Source organism: Lactuca serriola, chromosome 9 (assembly GCF_051521515.1).
Source record: "Lactuca serriola cultivar US96UC23 chromosome 9, Lser_US96UC23_V15, whole genome shotgun sequence".
Classification (NCBI taxonomy): domain Eukaryota; kingdom Viridiplantae; phylum Streptophyta; class Magnoliopsida; order Asterales; family Asteraceae; genus Lactuca; species Lactuca serriola.
This window is the reverse complement of record NC_136416.1, coordinates 139,186,588-139,205,665: the sequence shown is the minus strand read 5'-3', so window position 1 is coordinate 139,205,665 and position 19,078 is coordinate 139,186,588. Positions and strand designations below refer to the sequence as shown.

Here is a 19,078-nt window from a genome sequence, read left to right as displayed (position 1 = left end):
CTATATAAATCAATATCAAACGTCAGGTGACCAAAATGTGGGAAAATTTGTTTAATAATTGAACCGGTCACCTATCTAAGATAATTGCAGCTTGGATTTTTTTTTCTTTTTAGAAATGCACTAACGTATTTAATTTTTGCTTTTTATCAAGAAAATTTTTGACTCAAAATTTGGTTCCCAAAAGTATGTAAGTGGAATCGAAGGGTAATAATAGTAATCTAAATGGTCTAAGTTGTGAAAATGACCATGTGTGGAGCATAAAGATGTAAGCTCCTTTTCAAACTTGTGATTTCCCAAAAAAAATATGAAAATGTCCAGTTGTGGACTAAAAGACTCTCTAGAATCCTAAGAAAATCACAAAAAAAATCGGTGATGTAAAGAGACCGGATATGGATTCTACTAGGGGACAAGCACCAGTGCTTCATCCTAACGGTTCAAACATGATCAAGTGTGATCCTCTCAGCGGTATGGATCGCAGGGCTAAGAACATCCATTGCTATAGTATATCATACAGTTGTTAGTATCGCATGCATAATTCTTCATGAAACTACCTGGCCATGATCAATTACCCCTTTAAGCTCCAGTAGTTGATCCCAAGTATGAAGTCCCAAACTGCAGCTAATGGTCCTGATTAGATGTGTGAGATAACAACAAGATCATGGACCAATAATGATACAATAACTATGAACATGTTCCATGACATCCAAGGGATGTTATGCAAAAGTAAAAAGCGGAAAAGAAGAAAATAAAATCTTTTTGGAATTTTATAAAAAATAAAAAATGAATGCATTAACCTAAAACTAAAATTATATGCAACCTAACTAAAAATGCATGAAAAAAAAAGAAAAGAAAATGGGAAATGCCCCATCCCAAACTTAAGAACAAGCATTATCCTCAATGCTTAAGGAAAGGGAAGAAATGACCTAAATCGGAGGGTCGGGGGATTCCGGCGGGTAGATCTTCGGGAAATCGAGTTTTTGTGTGGGGCTTCAATGGAGGTGGGTGTTCTTGAGAGGGAAAAGAAGATGTAGGGAAGGAGAAATGTTGCATTTAATCCTCAGGTCAACATAAGTCAACATTGGTCAATGGATGTCAACACACTTAAAGACCAGTCAACATGTTACGTGCGGGTAGGACATGAGTCACGTAGAGGCCGCGTGTAACATTCTTTCTTTTCTCTTGAGTCCACAGAAGGTTCAGAAGAATTTTGGGTTGAACCACGCGGGCCGCACAATGGCTGCGTAGAGGTCGCATGAACTGAAGCTCAAAAAAATACTAAGTGTTGAAACCAGTCATGCAGGCCGCATGGAACCCGCACGCTGGCCGCATGTGCTGAACAGGGTTGGAGGTAATTCTTCTACGCGGGCAAGGAATGGGCCACACATAAGCCGCAAATGACCTTACGCGGGCCGCGTGGAACCCGCACGCTGGCCGCTTGACTTCCTGCACTTCAAAATTTGAAATTTTCCAAAAACCTCATTTTTGGCCAAAATGATTCTCGTAAAGTCCCGGTTTGAAAAACACAACAAAAGTTTGAACCAAAGGTGAGAATAAAGCTTGAATTTTTTCAAAAATGAACACTTTCAAAACAAAAAACATTTTCAAAATCATTTTATTCGGTTTATAAAAGACGAAAGCACAATACTTCCCAAAAATGCCCTTCTTTAACGTCCTTGGCGAGACTTCCTCCAATCTTTTCTTCAATATGTTGGGGTGTCCAAACGGACGATGAATTGGACATTTACATCAAAACCTCCATAGAAAGGCTTCAACTGATGTCCATTAACCTTGAAAACTTGCCCCGTGTCGACATTTTTTAGTTTCCATACCCTCCATTGGGACTCTTTTCTTGTATTTGACTTTCTTTTCACAGGAGAACCATACTGGACTTAGACTTTTGATAATAGCAATCATTCAACCATATTCTTTCTTGTACTTATTTAGTAAGGTGACCAACTCTTTCATCTTTGACATGGTGGTCGAGTTGGTGACCGGTTGGGCGTCTTCCTTCTTGGGATATGTATCATTTAAAGGGTCCGACAAATTTATCGTTTTCGACTCTTGTGGTTGGTCTACCACTGGAGTTAGTTTCTTAATGGTAGTGGGTGGCTCAAACTCTCTTTCTTTAACCCCTAACATGTCCTCTATAGTTTCATTGACATATTTCTCAATTTGTTCTTCCTTCTTGACAGCCTCCTCCACTTACTCCTTCCTCTTCTCAATATAACACTCTTGGGCCATCAAAACTTTTCTCATCTTTGAAAGGAATGACACATGCACTATGCCATGGTCTCCCTTCGTGTGGTAGTTTGTCTTGAGCTTCCATTATACTTATTGATTGAGCAAGTTTTGTTATTTGTTGCTCTAAGCTTTTGAGGCTAGCTTGGGCTGTTTCTTGGAAATTTTGGGTAGATGTCGCAATGCTTTTCAGTTTTCACAATGTCCTCTAAGTACATACTTGGAATTTCAGGTTGTAGAGGAGGTGGAGGATATGGATGTTGGAATTGTAGATTTGGTTGGTATTGGTCACTTCTCCAATCTTGGTATGGACTTTGGTATTGGTTGTATCCCCAAGCTTGGTCGTTGTCCCACCATTGATCATGTTGAGGTTGATCATAACTCCATTGGTTTGACCAGCAGTAGCTTCCCCTTTCTTGCACTTCTTCCCATTCTCATTGTGAATATGGACACATATTAGAATGATCTCCATTTTGGGCGAAATTATTGCAAGGAAGAGTTGTGGGTTGCACACTTTTGTCACTTCTAATCATCATAACTAACTGAGCTAGCTCAGAAAGTTGGTATTCATTGCAAAGAGTGTTCATTTCCAAACCATACTTTTTCTTTTATTTTGGGGTTTTAAATTAGAGTACCTGCACAATGAGATCTAGTCATAGATAAACAAACTAATTATATCAAAACCAATCCCTGGCAACGGCACCAAAATTTGATAGCTGCTGAGGCCAACAAAATTAATAACCCTAAATCTTTTACACTAAAATAGTGTATATTGGTAAAGGGGTCGAATCCACGGAGACTGGTTCAATTTGTTATTCAATGAAAAATCACTTTGTAAAAGTACTTGTAAAATGACAGTAAAAATAAAAATGGGGGGGGGGGGGGGGGGGGTTGATCTTTTTGAAACACTTAAATTAAAACTAGAATTAAACTAAAACTTAAATAAACAATTCAACAAAATAACAACTTGATGTATAATCAATAAGAGAAAGATGGTTGACTTAAGGTTTCCTCACTTTGACTTTTTGATGAACATATCATTAGAATCCAATGGTGCAATACTTGTTTTAAATCCTTAATTTGGCTATAATAATCTAAGAAGCTTGAGATTACCTAGACTTTTCTTAGTTATTAAAATGGTTAGAGAAGCTCATAACAATTTCCTTAGTCAAAGTCACAATTTCCATTAAGCATGTAATTAGTGAAAATCAACTAGCATTAAGAACCAAAAAGTCACCAAATCTAAGAGGAGTCAAATGCTTTCACTACCATGTTGGAGAAAATGTTTTTATGATTGTGTGAAGTAAAACTAACACAAAATCATTTGTTGCTTGCTATGTTGAGGATCTTTTACTTAATCAAGAAATTAGTCAACTAATCACCACAAATACATTTAAACTCATGAATAAAAACATATAAGTAGTGATAATATGTTAAAACACAAAACATTCCTATAAAGATTCAAGAGCAAGTTTATGGAGTCTTCAATATTCAACTAGTCAAAGGATTTCACCAAAGTCAACCAAATTTGGTTTAGCCTAACATGGCTAAACACAAGAAAATAAAGTTAGAAGAGATTGTACCAAACATTCAACAAGATTAAGAGCAAAAATAATGAAGTTCTTGAGGGTTCTTGGCCTTCAAAGTGCTACAAAATCTCCAAAGAATTGATGAGTTTTCGGATGTCCAAGAGTTCCAAAAGAATCCCACCAAACTTCTTCATATAGAAGCCAAAAGTAAAATCACGAATTTGCCCATGTATGAACTCACGCGGGCCATGTGGAAATCTTACTCGGGTCGCGTGAACTGATGGAAAATGGGCTTTTTCCATTTGTTGGGTCTGCACTGCTTAGTCCACTAGCCCAGTTTGAGTCCGATCAGCTTCTAGCCCGTTTTTCTTCAAGTTTTCTTCAATTTGAGCCCAATTTGCCTTTTTCCAAATCCTCCAAAGCTCTCGAAATCGTCCGATCATTAATTCTCGCACGCTTGAAAAATTCTTCCATCTTCGTTTAATTAAGAGACAATCTTCTTCAATGTTCCAAAATGGTATCACCTCCACTAGATATTAAGCCCAAAAATCTTTATTGTTTACCAAGTCCAGTCGCCTCCCAAAGATCCCGCTCCTCTAGTCTCCAAAAAATCTACAATTATGCTCATGAAACTAGAAAGTACCCGAAATGGTCATAAAATAACAAAAAGGAAAATATGCATGGAAATTAAACAAATTATGAATGAAATTTGTTAAAATAAACTATAAAAAGAAGTAAATAAAATGAAACTATCATTGAGCTTGAAAGTACGCTTTTGGTGATCTTGAAGGAAGAAGAAAAAAGTGGAATCAACTTGGAAGCTCAAGGCATCTTGGATCTAGAATTATCTTGTCCTCAAGCATCATTTGAAGGTATAAGCTTGGATCTTGATGTGTTATTTGCTTAGATCTTGTTAGTCTAGAGTTTGTATGCATTTTTGGTCTCATAGTTTAGTCTAATAGAGTATGAGCTACTCTAGTCCTTGAAATGTAGTTTCCTATAGCTTTGAGCTCATAGATTCATAAAAATGAGAGCTTGGACACTCTCATTTGAGCTATGCAAGTGTATTTGGACTTTGGATGACTTTTAGACCAAGGGTTTGACTTTTTACCCTCTTGTATGCATGCAAACGGATAAAGTCAGAGACTTTATCCATTAGGACGTCCCTTTTAAATTAGATCTGAAGTTTGGTGCTTTGGCTTAACGAAATAAGAACTTAATGGAAAAGTTGGGATTTAGCTATGGTACGTTGGACGTACCTGGAGGTACGCTGCGCGTACGAGGGTTCGAACACGTGTTTTGGAAGGGCATCCTCTATACTAGGCGTAGAGGGTGTATGCAGGGCGTACACAATCCAAAAGGAATCTTTGACTTTTTGACCTTGACTTTAACTAGGATTTTAACCAAGTTTAACCGAAGGGTATTTTAGGTATTTTAAGTTGTAGTTTGAGACTAGATCATTGTTTGTTGTATAGGTGACATGTAGAGTCAACAGTTGGAGTTGTGATCTGTTAAGCTATCCTTTCAGACTGTGGGGTGAGTTTTCTTTACAATACTTGTGGGTCGAAGACACCAATGTCGGCTCACTGGATTACGTATCTTGGTATATTGGATTGATGTTATGTTGAGTATGTGTTAGCATGGTAGATCTATTTGATTACATGTGTTCATTGAGTGTGCATTAGATTGGTAGATCTGTATGATTACTTGTGTTGTTGGTTATTGATTGTTATTATATATGTCGAGATGTTATGGTTTGTTGGGTTAATGTGGTCCTGCTTTGTGCTGAAGGCCAAGATACCCGGTGTAGTCTGGATAGACTAAAGGCCTGTGAGGCGGTCCAGTCAGGCCAAAGGCCCGAAGAACTGTCCAGATAGGTTGTAGGCCCTGCGAGGCGGTCCAGTTAGGCTGAAAACTCGTATATTCATGTTGTTATCTGTATTGGTTGTGTTGTACTTTGGGGGAACTCACTAAGTTTTGGCTTATAGTTTAAGTTTTATATTTCAGGTACTTCAGATGATCGGAGGAAAGCAAGGGGGTTATCATACACATCCTTTGGTGATATATTTTGGAGATGTTATGATACATTGATTTTGGAACATTTGTACTTGATCTTGGGTTCTTATGACTTAGGTTTGATTGAAAACAATGATTTCTCTTTAGTTAAAAATGAAACTTTTTATTATGGATACTAATAATGGAATTCTAGCGGCTCGTGTTTACTACTCTGTTTGGACCAACCATTAAGATTGTCTTAATTCACAGTTAGTATCCATTATTAGTAGCCATTATTAAGTTAATAATCTAGAACACTTATGGTTGAATGTTATTGATTTGATTAGTTCAAAATCGATCTATTGCTTTGGAGATTGAAAATTTTAAAATATATTATTGCTTCTGTTGTTTGTTTAATATATTATTGTTTTGAACATCAATCCCCAATATCAAGTGTACAACCACTTTAACCACATCTAAAATACGTCAAATGTTGTTTTATATTCGGGCAATTACGTCTTTTCTGACCAAATTCTCCAAATAGTAACAACAAGAAACATTACCACGCCAAACACATTTTTTAAAAAGAATTACAATATGGACACCAAGGAATGTTCAACTGTGACTCTTTCCTTTACCACTACAATAACTTTTAAGAAGATGAAACGGTTTTATCACACATATTTGCCTTGATATATTTGATCTCTTGGAGGAACTTGTGAAACGTGTTAATACTTAATAATATATAAGATGAGAACGATAGTCATGAGGCAATCCCCAACATCAACTATACAACCACTTTAACCATATCTAAAATACATCAAATGTTGTTCTCTCGGTCATTTACGTCTTTTCTGACCCAATTCTCCGAATAGTAACAACAAGAAAAATTACTAAACCAAACACCTTTTTTTTAAAAAGAATTACAATGTGGCCACCAAAGAATGTTCACATGTAACTCTTTCCTTTGCCATTACAATAACTTTTAAGAAGATGAATCTGTTTTATCACACATATTCGCTTTGATATATTTGGTCTCTTGGATGAACTTGTGAAGCGTGTTAATACTTAATAGATATAAGATGGGAATGATAGTCATGAGGCAATCCCCCCGTCACGAAAGCAATTAGATTCGGTAGTTTTCTCGAGGATAAGAGATACCACGACTAGTATATTCTTTGTGAACAAATATACTTGCTTCTTTACATCCATATAACCCATTCACATGTTTGAAATTTCTCCAATACCAGATAGGTATTAGGTATTTGGATATCTAAGGGTTGGTTTATTTGAGCCATCTAAGCCAACACAAAAAATTAGAATATATATTGGTATTATCATATGTGACTGACTCACCATTAGTATTGGTAGTCCTCTAGCCAAAGACTAGTTCATAATCATACACCCTTGGCGGTTGTAAAGATAGATACATATGTTTTCTGAGGGTGTGCTAGAAGATAGTTATATTTCCTCATTCTTAGCGGATTTAAGACATTGGAGAAGAAGTCTCAACCACCAGGAAATATGCAGGTTTTCAACTTTTCCCAAAATAACATGTCCACCAAAAAATATTGTCACGTGCATCTATGATACGTGGTCACAAAAGAGATATTATAAGATACAACGAAGTATTAAAAACTAAAAATAACAACATTCTTTTATTTATTTGTTTATTAAAACATCCTACTTAAATTTCTTTCTATTGTAACATTTTTTTTAATTATCCATTTATAGAAATGCTATCCATCTAAAAAGCAATTTCATTGTTATAATTGGATGAATTTTAGAGTACAATGTCATAGTAATATTGATTGAAAGTACAATGCTATAATTACATAAATTTTTAAGATACATGTGAACATAGCTTTATTTACTTTTATTATAACATCTTTTTTTATTTGTATAATCCATTAAATTATAGCAATGTCATCTAATACAAAATATTTTTTATTGTTATAAGTTGGTAGAGTTTTTAAAGTACAATGTCCTAATAAAAAATACAATGTTGTGATAAAAAAAGATTATGAAAATACATTGTACAAAGTTATACTTGGTATATTTTTCAATATACCATGCTATAACTGGATAGATTTTTAAGATATATGGGAATTACAAACTAGTAAAAGAAGCCATGTGACAATAGATGTATTGGTAAATGGTTACGAGCTAGAAATGGCAAGGTACTTTCAGTTATATGTTTATCATAGCATCATACTTACATTTTTTTTTTCTACTTATACAATTTTGTTGTAGACAAATCCACCCAAATAAAAAAATATCATCCATATACAAAATAAATTTTCATAATATTATGGGTAAAGTTTTTAAAGTAAAATGTGCCACTTCTAACAAAAATATTGAAAATACAATGTTATTATTCAGTAAAATTTGAAGATACATGTAACAATAGAGTGACAGTGAGAGACAAGCTGATAGATAATGGGTTAAACGAAAGAAATAACAATATACTTTTTTTGTTTATTACGAAAATACGACTAAAATTTTGCATTTTGAAAACTCTATCCAATTATAACAATGTCATCCAAATACAAAAAATATTTTCATTGTTATAATTAGATAGATTTTTCAAAATATAACATCTTAATAAATAGAAACTTGATAAATCAAACGATTGGATACATTTTTCAAAGCACAGTGTCTTGATAGAAAGAAAACGAAAAAAATGAAAGCACAATATTAAAATATACTTTCTCCATTCAAAGGAGAGTGTCGATCAACTAAAAAAATGCAAAAATAAAGAAATGAACCATAAGATAAGTGCAGATTTTTGTTCAATAAATTTAAAATGTACAACCATGGTAAGCCAAACAGTTCAAACAAGAGATTAGAACATCTTTTTGAAAACTTCAACTCAACTCAAGGCAAGTCTTGTATGAGGAAAACCCTAGAAATACCAAAAAAAAAAAAAAAAATCAAAGGATATGAAAGGTAACCAGAAAACTTGTCACAGCATAGAAATCTAAATCCCGGTATAAAAACAAAAAACCTCACTAACTAGACTTGGCATGATTATTTTTGAAAAAGATTAAGTCAAATTTAAAGGCATCTACAAGTAGTCTTACTTAAGTCTCAGAAGGGAGGGCTAGATAATCCATCTTCATGACTTACATGGACAGCTGCACACCGAAAGAAAAATACGTAGATGACAAAACATCTAGTGAGTCATGAGCTTTTTAAACACGACTAAAATCAAATATAAAACATACCCATGTGTAAATAATATGAGGATACACATATCAGAATCAGATGTATGTGTAAGGAAAGTCAAAATCAAATAATTGATGACATCTTAGACACACTAATGAGTAATGAGTTAGTAAATGGGAAAATAAAAATAAACCCATGTGATAGATGCTGAAGAGCAATCCACATGTCCATAGATTACTTCCCGGACCCATACACGAAATGTGTTCTCACTCATTCCTTTCTTTGCATCAATGTTACTTACATATGCAGACGAAAAAATAAAATAAATAAATAAATAACTTTTCTCATGGCTTTCTTTGGTTTGGTGATTCCTATAAAAGTTTTGCATCCTTTCCAGTAGACAAACACAAACACAAACACAAACACAAACACAAACACAAACACGGATCTATCTTTTTCCAAAACAGAATTTCACCCACACCCAGGCAATCCATTCGATTCCAAAAAGAAACTAATGTCAATTATAGCTAAACTGTAGAGGTAATAACCAACTATGAAACTTGTTCAAATAGATCACCTGTCATTTACCCAACTTCTTTTTACGAATTTGCCACAAGTTTAGTTTTTGTTACAAATTTGGTCCCAACCACTTTTTACATCTTTTTCTTTTTAAACTCATGTTTTATAAGTTTGCTTCTAGCAACTTTTTTACAGAATTTGTAAAAAACATGCACTGATTCGTTTTTTCATGCTTTATACTAGTTTTCATTTTTACAGATTTTTTAAGATTGTAGAAAACAAAATTGTAAAAAAAAAAAAAACAATATTTTAGAAGTTCTTTTTTGTGAGCTTTTGAAAAATAAATCTGTAAGACAACAATTTTTTAAAGTCGTTCTTTTACCAAAAAATAAAAAATTAATTCGTAAGGGAAAAAAAACTGTAATAAGCATGTAAAAAAAATATGAAAACCAATTTTGCAGGTTTTTACTAATTTATTTAAAAGCGTAGTAAAAAACAAGTTTGTAAAATGAACTTGTAAAAAAATGTACAAAACATATTACTAATGTCGTTAAATACAAATAATTATAATATATATATATATATATATATATATATATATACACACACACACACACAGAGATAGAGAGAGAATAAATTTGGAAGAAGAAAAAAGTTTGCGACCAAATTAAAACTGGGGGCAAAAATGTGGAAAAAAATGGATTTATGAGAGGTAAGCGGTAAACCTGCTATAGCAGGTTACAATGACCTATAACTTGAACAACTTTGTTTGTAGGTTACCTCCAAACAACTTTCATAGTTGATAAACTCTACATATATTAACATGCAAAAAGTGGCTTTGCAGTTACATATGAAATACTCCTTGGATGGCTATAAATGACTAAACACAACCGATATAAATGACAAAATTGCACCCTGATCAAATAAAATAATGCATACCTGAGACCACATTCACATCAGGAATCACCACCACCGCTTCTGCGGTATTCATGTTTAATACTTGTATGATCTGCGGTTCGGATTGTAATTCGGTTTTCTTAGCTAATGCACTTAAAGTTGAACCATCATCTTCTTTAATTGGACTTGTGTCAGCTTTCTTACTACTTTCACCATTCTGTTTATTCTTTGGACACTCACCAGCTTTGTGACCAAGTTGACCACATCCAAAACATGTTACCTGTTGACCTTCATTCGGGCAATTGGATCTTTTATGACCCAAATTCCCACAGAGGTAACATCGTGAAGCATCACTCGCTTCTTTTTTTATGGGGGATACTTTCTTCTTATTAGCTTTCTTAGGTAAAACATATTTCTTTGGACACGTGTCAGATTTGTGACCACCTTCACCACATCTGAAACACGTAATTTCTTTATTCAGGCAGTCAGTGCTTATATGACCCAACTGTCCACATCGGAAACATCGTGGGCACTGACACTCACCCGAATGATATTTGTTACAACTTAGACACAGAGGAATCCCTCCCTTCTTAGGATTCTTTCCTTTATTATTATTATTATTACTATTACTATTATTATTATTATTATTATTATTATTATTATTAGTGACGCGATTTTTCTTAGATGAGGTTCCAGGCGAACCTTCAAATTTTCGTTTCTCACCCGGGTTTGAAGATAAACGGGTTTTTTCTTCCATATAATTGGCCTCTTGGATGGCCCTTTGAAGATGAGAAAGATAGTTAGGAGGCATTGCCATATTTGCAAATTGCTGGGGATGTGGATGTGGATACATGTGGTTGTCAAAGGGTTGATGCATATGAGTTGACTCGGGAGCCGGAGTATGTAGTGAGTTAGGAGGTGGAGTGTGGTTGTAGGTGGTATCAGGTGTGGGTGATTCACCGGTAGTTATTGGTGGACCTCCAGCCAAAAGACTGGTCCATAGCCATACACTTTTAGCAGCTGCAAGGAGGGAAATGGAAGCTTTCTGAGGTTGAGCTAAAAGAATGTTGTATTTCCTCATTCTTAATTGATGTAATGCATTTGAGAAATCCCGATCACCAGAAATTAACAGATAATTGCATGGGGCAGGGTTATCTACTGCCCAAAATAACATGTCTACCAAAATTTTCTTGTCACTTGCATCTTTCACACCTGATCATTAAAAAGAAGAGTATAAATTATAATGCAATCCATTCTCTACTGAACTAAGAAATGTCAACTAATAACCAGATCTTCTTGAAAGCTCTCAAATATAAATAAACTCTAAAAGAGCAGTGAACAGTCGAATTGAGTATGTATGAATTTGAATAAACAGATTTCTGTATACGTGGTGTTAGGGTTTCGATTTTCACCACAATCTGAAGTCAAAGCAAGATAAACACAACACCCATTTCTAGTTGAACATCAAATTAAACTCAGGTTTTATATAATTAAGCGTGTAAGTGTAGATTTGATAAGGGTATATACCGGCGGGCACGTGATTCAAAGAGATGCCGGTGCTGTTGAGGCCTTGCTGAACAGAGGCAGGGATCCGATTGGTGTCGCCGTAAGCGGAAATCGACACTGGCCCACAGTAGTTCATATTAGCCAAAGCAGAACTTATATTCTGAGCGATCGAATGAGGTTCACAGCCTTTAGGTACCTGGCAGTTCTCTATGTCCCACCAGACAGATATCTTCGCCTTCGCGTACTGCTGTTCGGCTGCTCCTCCAGCCATCGTTGCAACGCCGTTATTTCCACCAAATCCGCTCGTATACTCGCCGGAACCTGTAGATGGAAAAACGATCGCAGCCGGCCGTTTTTCTTTATGTGTGTGTGAAGTTTGGATAACCGGATGAGAGAGAGAGAGAGACAGAGAGGCGGCCCATCTTAAAAACCATGGATACCCTCGGAGTAAATTACAATTTTGGTCCCGTTGGTTCTCCATTAGTGCAAGTTTGGTACAAGTTTTGAAAAAAAAATGTAACTAATCCTTATGGTTCCATTTTCCTATACATGTGTTTCGGTGATTCGTAGGGTTGACAATTTTCAACACGACCCGCGACACGACAAGAAATAAATGGGTTTGGCTTGAGTTTTTCAACCCGCCAACTCATTTATTAAACGGGTCATATATGAGTTTCTCAAAAAATAAACAGGTTGACCTGCCAATTTATTTATCTTTTTAATAAAAAAAATTTATTTTATTTTTAAATGTATTTATGTATCAAGTATTAATATTTAATACGTATTATATAATATATATCATTGATTCATATAACATTTGACTATTTTGACATTTTGACTCGTGGTGGATGGCCTAAGGTTGTATGTCGTAACCTGTAAGGCTAAGTCTGTAACCATATTGCCCATTTGCCCTAAATAATAATCTCAAAATCAAATCGCGTATGATCGTATCTCCCTCTTCCAGACTTCCAGTCTCCCATAGTCCCACTCTCCCATCTGTTACTCCGTGAGCGAAATCAGTATCGAAATGGTGTTGGAGAATTGACTTTGTTTTTTGGGAGAAAAAATGGGAATTATGGCTATTACTTTAGCACTTGAATTACCTATGTTTGTATTAATGTTTAGTTTGAACATGTTTCTATGAATGTTTTTAATTTTCATTTGGATTTTTAAGACTTAAGTGTCTAAACTTCAGATATGTTTGTATTAACCATCAAGAAATTATTCATGTTTAATTGTCAAATTTATTTATAGAATCTGACCCACGAACCCGCCAACTTGTTAACCTGGGTTGGCGGGTCATATATGGGTTTATGTTCCAAACCTGCCAACCTGTGACCTGTATATTTAAATGGGTTGTGTTTGGGTTGGCATATTTTAACCTTCAACCCGCGACACGCTAACCCGAACACGACACGATTGTCAGACCTAGTGATTTGGTCTAAATATGTTAAAGAAATTGCATTAATTAGTCCCGCGTCCATATAAAATAACTTTTATCTTTTTTAATTTTTTCCCTTTTTTATTGTAACAATTAAAAAACAAAAAATAAAGGAAAATCGAGTAACCTAACCATTTTTTTGATTGTTTTTTTTAATAACCTCTTTTTTTTGGCAAAATAACCACTTGGGTCGGAATAGGTTGTTCCAGACCATATTTCAAATTCGGTTAAGCGGGTAGTAATTTCGTCCTGGTAATCTGGTTCTCCTATAAATACAATTTAATCTGTTTCGGACTATACTTCGACATCTCTTGTTTAAGACTAAACTTCGATATCACATTCTAGACACCTCTACAACTGAAAATGTCTTCTGGTAACAGTGAAGAAATGCAGTTTTTATTTGTAAGTTTCAAATTTGTTTCTAATTAAATGCATTTACTTTTAATTATACGTTAAAAATTGTTTACTTTACACAATTATATAGGTATTATAGGGTTATCTATGAGCTTTAATCTTGTTAAGGACTTTATAATATTACATAGACTTATACATATATACTACATGATATATCGTAATAAAAAACCATATTTTTTGCTAGTCCAGAACATGCCCGGAATCCGAAAATCAAGTCCGGAATACAATGAACTGGGTTCGGAATTTTGGTCCGAAAGTTATGATCTGGAATACCGTATTCGATTTTCGGATTCCGAAACATACATACAAAAATCATAATTATGAAATATTGGGTTTTAGTTCAAAAATAGTTTCATAAACTAGAAAAATATATCAAATGGAAGACTTTAAATTTAGAACATAACATAGACATTTTATACACACCAAGGATCATCTTGCAAGTTATAAGAAGATTTAAACACTGACCAAAGAAAGGATGAAGAAATAACAACCTTTGTTGTTCTTTGGGTCCTCTTGGGAGGCTTGGAAGTTGATGAAGAATGTGGAACCTTAGAGACACCAACAATAATCCAACTTGATTTAAGATGCTAGTCTTGTAAAACTCCTAAGCTCTTAAGCTTAAAGTTCATAACCAAAATATGAACTTCAAGAGAGCATATGCAAGTAAACTCTAACACTTTAAAGTGAGAAGAATGAGAGAAAGAAGGAGCAAATTTCGTTCTTGGCATAGCCAAAATAAAAGCCTTTTAAGCCTTCATGAATTTAATTCTTTATCCTTAAGTCCTTAGCACTTTATGCACATCATGACCCATAAAGTCTAAGTGTTACCCCATGCTTTAAGACATGTCTTACTTTTGATTAAACAAATCAAAAGACCATGTCTTTTATTCCCTCTCATCTTTTATAAAAAAGGAAGCCATGAAGTTTATAAATTTTGTAGACTCTTTTATAAAATATAAACTTTGTCTTTTGGCTAAAAGACAAATGTCTTTCTAGTCCAAAATAATGTACATGACTTAATAAATCATACCATATGATATATATTATGTTACTTGCTAATGAAAATTATTATTTTCAAGAAATAAATAATTTTCAGTTAATTATAAGAGTTTTATTGAATATCTATTAAAATCAATTTCCAATAAATAATCAATTATATCAAGTTGTTGTTAGTGTGACCCATTAGTATCATATGTTAATTAGTAATATCACTTTAATATGATTCTTGAGCATACTAGATCTTTCAATCTCCCACTTGCGCAAGATTCATATTAGACAAATATAGAATGTGGTGAACATTTAGCAACACTTCACTGCCCCCAACAACATACGACTTTGCGCCATTCTATCAATGCCCAACTCCCAGAAGCCCAAGGCTACAATTGGTGTATAATGTAAGTTTATTAGTTACCCCTTTGCTACAAATATCATGTTGAACATGAGATACGGACCGCGATCAATCTCATTAGTTGTTCAACTTTTGGTAAGGCGCCTTAGATGTCTAACTCTCAACACATAAGAGGAACAAATCCCATCTTGACTACATAAGCCTCTTGCATAGTTCACACCATACTTGAAGATGGCTTTATAACTGCCCGATTAAGGAACAACATTTAACCATATCAAAGCATAGTACTCCTTATACTTAAGTCCCACTATGTATCTCAGGTATTAAGGATACAAAGATAGTACCTTTTAATAAAGTACCATTCATAATAGCGATCCATTAGATTATCTTGATGCGGGTCAGTTCAATACTAGTTATCTGTCAAGTACCTATGAAACTTGGTTACAACCACTTGCCTACTTTTATCTAGTGAGAGTCAACCAATTGAATTCATATTAGTCTTACTTTATAATTGCTCTTACAATTATAACCGACTATAGACCTTTAGAATAATAACATTATTCATTGATTAAACATGTTAACATAGAACACAACAAATATTAATGTGATGACTATATCCCATTATATCATAACATTATCTAATAGTTGTTGTTAAAATGATGATTGCAACATTAAGATGTTTGCTTTATATCCACAAGTGGATCTCCAGCTCTACACATTTTGTTAGGATAACATGGATTAAGAACACCTCCAGGCTAATCTATATAGATAACTTCTAGTAGATGTCTATTAGAAAAAAACAGTCTTTCTTGAAATCTATTTACTATATCTCATATTAAGAATTTGAATTCATAGTAAATAATATCCTTGTTGATCTAATCATAGCTACTTGTGAAAAATGTTTGATCACAATCAATGTTATGAGTATGATGAGGATCGTAGTCAATGACATGAGTATGAGAAAATCATTACTACAAGTCTTGCTTTAAATGTATATGGTTATCCATGTACGTATTTTTCTAAAAGAAACATTTACTCCTTCTAGCCTTATAGGGAGAAATTTTAATCAAGCCCATACTTGATTATCATACATGGATTACATCTCATGTTCATGACTCTAAGTCATTTATCAGATTCGAGATCTGACATGGCATTTTGGTATTTGACGGATTTTCCAGAAACCATCAATAAAAGCTCATCAATGAGAGATTCCACATTTTCAAGTCATAGATGATTTATACCACTAATGAGAACAATTTGTGTTTGTGAATAGCTATTATTCAAGTTTAACAATCCTTGTTAAAACTAGTGGCAACTATTACTACATAAGGTTATGGTTCTTGAGCTGCTTCAAGTTCCATGTACATCCCACTTGTTTTGTCATTAGAAGCTTGTTTTCTACACTACAAGAAAAATGACTTACAGTCACACCAAAAAAATGTGACCATATGCATATAGTGACATTTTATTTTTTCACTGAAAGTGTGACGGAAGGTGACGCCATCGTATGGGTCTTATGGTCACTTTAAAATGTAGTGTCCGTATGATATGAAAACATGTGGTCGTATTATAAAAGTGTGGCAAATGTGTACGAAATTTTGTTCTTTAAATATCCAATATTGTAGCGTTAAACAATCAATAGTCACATTTATTTAGTAAATGTGGTGACTGTATATCACCAACTTGCGACATTCATGATGTTTTAGTGTAGTTGTTTTCTTTTATATTGTCACACAGTTTAAATTTTATAAAGACTATTGTGTATCTTTCGTAAACATGTAATTACAGTGAGTGTGACCATGCTTGCTAAATGGCCACATGTAATTACTTCCATAAGTGGCGAATTGCTAATTATTAGTCACAAAAAACAATCAATTTTTGTGACTATAACCTATCGTATAGAGACACACAATTAAGTGAAATACAATCATAAGTATTATAAAGACACACATTTTGTTAAAATTAAGGACTATTTGGTATCGTATTAAGACTATTGGGTATATTTTAGACACATATAATTACGGTGAACATGTCCATGTTCGGTAAATGGACACATATAATTAATGATGTAAGTGACGATTTACTAGTATTTAGTCTCAACAACAATCAATTATGGTATTTATTTGCCACAAAAATTGTTTTTCATGTTGTTATTGTTTAACTTAGTCACAAAATTTTTCGAAAAAACATCATCTTAAAACAATTGTAGACTCATAATTCTTGTATATTATGACTATTGTTAACCATTTAGCCACACTTTAAAAAATGATGTAAAGTAACCATTGTATAATTTTAGAGACATTGAAAACCTATAAAACATGACCAAAATTATATTAAAGCCACAATGATTTAATTTTTATTGTTACTTTTTCTATATTGTAGATACATCAAAATAATATATATAAATGAAAGTAACCAAAACCGACAATACGAAACAATATCAAAATTCAGAATTGGATATTATCAATAATTAAAATCCAAATCCATACATTAAATTCGTAATTAAAATACAAAAAAAAATGAAAATTATACTATTTGCAAGTATTAAAATATGATAAATAAATCGAAAACATCATAAACCAAAAACTAGACATAACTAGGCATTCATCTTTTTGGTATTGGTCCTTGTCTTCATGAGAAGGGTATTGCTTGATATAAAAGTTTCCTTGTGATTCTTTGAGTTTTGAAGTTGTCTTGAGGTGATTTTATATTTGATACCCATACCAACAACATTGAAAAAAAATTGAATAAATAAAAGACATAATATAGTAGTTTATGAAGGAAAAAAAAACCATTAATGTATGATTCTTAATCATAGTAGAAACAAGGGAGTTAAAAACTTACTATGTTCTGACAATTCGATTGGTGTTTACTTCTGTTTGATCCACTCCAACAATCCTCAATAGACCAAAATCAGAAATCTTAGGGTTCATATCAAAATCCAGCAAAATTTTGCTAACCTTCAGATCACGATGAATGATTCTTAATCTTGAATCTTCATGTAAACTAGAAAAGTTTCCCCATGCTCCGCATGGGTTGGAGTATTCAAGTTCTTCGGACTTCATTGTAGTTTTTTTGGGGAGTGAAAGTGGAAGGTGAAATAATTGACGAAAACTATCATATATATAACATGGTGAAAATAGATATTAGAATTACATAGGTTGTTTATTTACATACTATTCTGGTTTTTGTAGCCTTTTTTGGATCATCATCACCATCATCATCATCATCATCATCATCACCATCATCATCATCATCATCGTCGTCGTCATCATCATCATCATCATCGTCGTCGTCGTCATCATCATCATCATCATCATCTCGTTTTCCCCAAAATACTTTTTCCCAACCCAAAAAATTTCAAAGACCCGCTATTAGGGCTGTAAACGAACCGAACGTTCAACGAACTGTTCGTGAACCGTTCGGCGGGAAGTTCGCTTATGTTCGTTTATTTAACAAATGAACAAACATGAACACAAATTATCGTTCGTTTAGTTAAACGAACGAACATGAAAAATGATCTTGTTCGTTCAATTATGTTCGTGAACGTTTGTTTATGTTTTTCGTTTACATTTGTTTATGTTCGTTCATATAAGTTCTTTTAATGTTCATATATGCTCAACTGTATTTGATGACATTACTATATTATAGGTTCATTTATGTTCATATATGTTTGAATTATGTTTGTTTATCTTTGTTCATTTATGTTCGTTCGTTTGCATGTTCACGAACATAAACGAACAAACATGAACAATGCAATTTGTTAAACGAACGAACATGAACAAGAAACCTCGTTCGCTTATCAGTTCGTGTTCGTTCATTTGTTCGGCTAACTTAAACGAACAAATATGAACAAGCCCCGTTCGTGTTCGTTCGATTCGTTTACAGCCCTACCCGCTATATTTAATTGTGGTTCGTTTCTTCAACCTCCAAATTAACCCGTCATCAGGAATTCCCTCTCAATCTCTCCCAAATAATTCATGACCCATCTTTCTCCTTCATCTCTTTCTTCATCGATCTACT

General features: G+C 33.7%; 1 protein-coding gene across 5 annotated transcripts; it reads right to left on the bottom strand.

The window, feature by feature from the left end:
- Positions 1-6,478: 6,478 nt before the first annotated feature.
- LOC145074167 (uncharacterized) lies at positions 6,479-12,241 on the bottom strand. 5 transcript variants are annotated; one of them, XM_079020577.1, is made up of 4 exons: positions 11,874-12,241; positions 10,389-11,558; positions 8,846-8,899; positions 6,479-7,346 (listed from the first exon to the last, which is right to left on the bottom strand). In XM_079020577.1, exons 1-3 carry the CDS (start codon positions 12,121-12,123, stop codon positions 8,853-8,855), a joined length of 1,467 nt encoding a protein of 488 aa, XP_078876703.1. In that variant the 5' UTR covers positions 12,124-12,241; the 3' UTR covers positions 6,479-7,346; positions 8,846-8,852. The 5 variants fall into 5 exon arrangements, with proteins under 5 accessions (XP_078876703.1, XP_078876704.1, XP_078876700.1 ...); XM_079020578.1 differs by lacking the exon at positions 8,846-8,899 and having other exon boundaries at positions 11,874-11,969; positions 12,049-12,241; XM_079020576.1 differs by lacking the exon at positions 6,479-7,346 and adding an exon at positions 8,439-8,667.
- Positions 12,242-19,078: the final 6,837 nt, after the last annotated feature.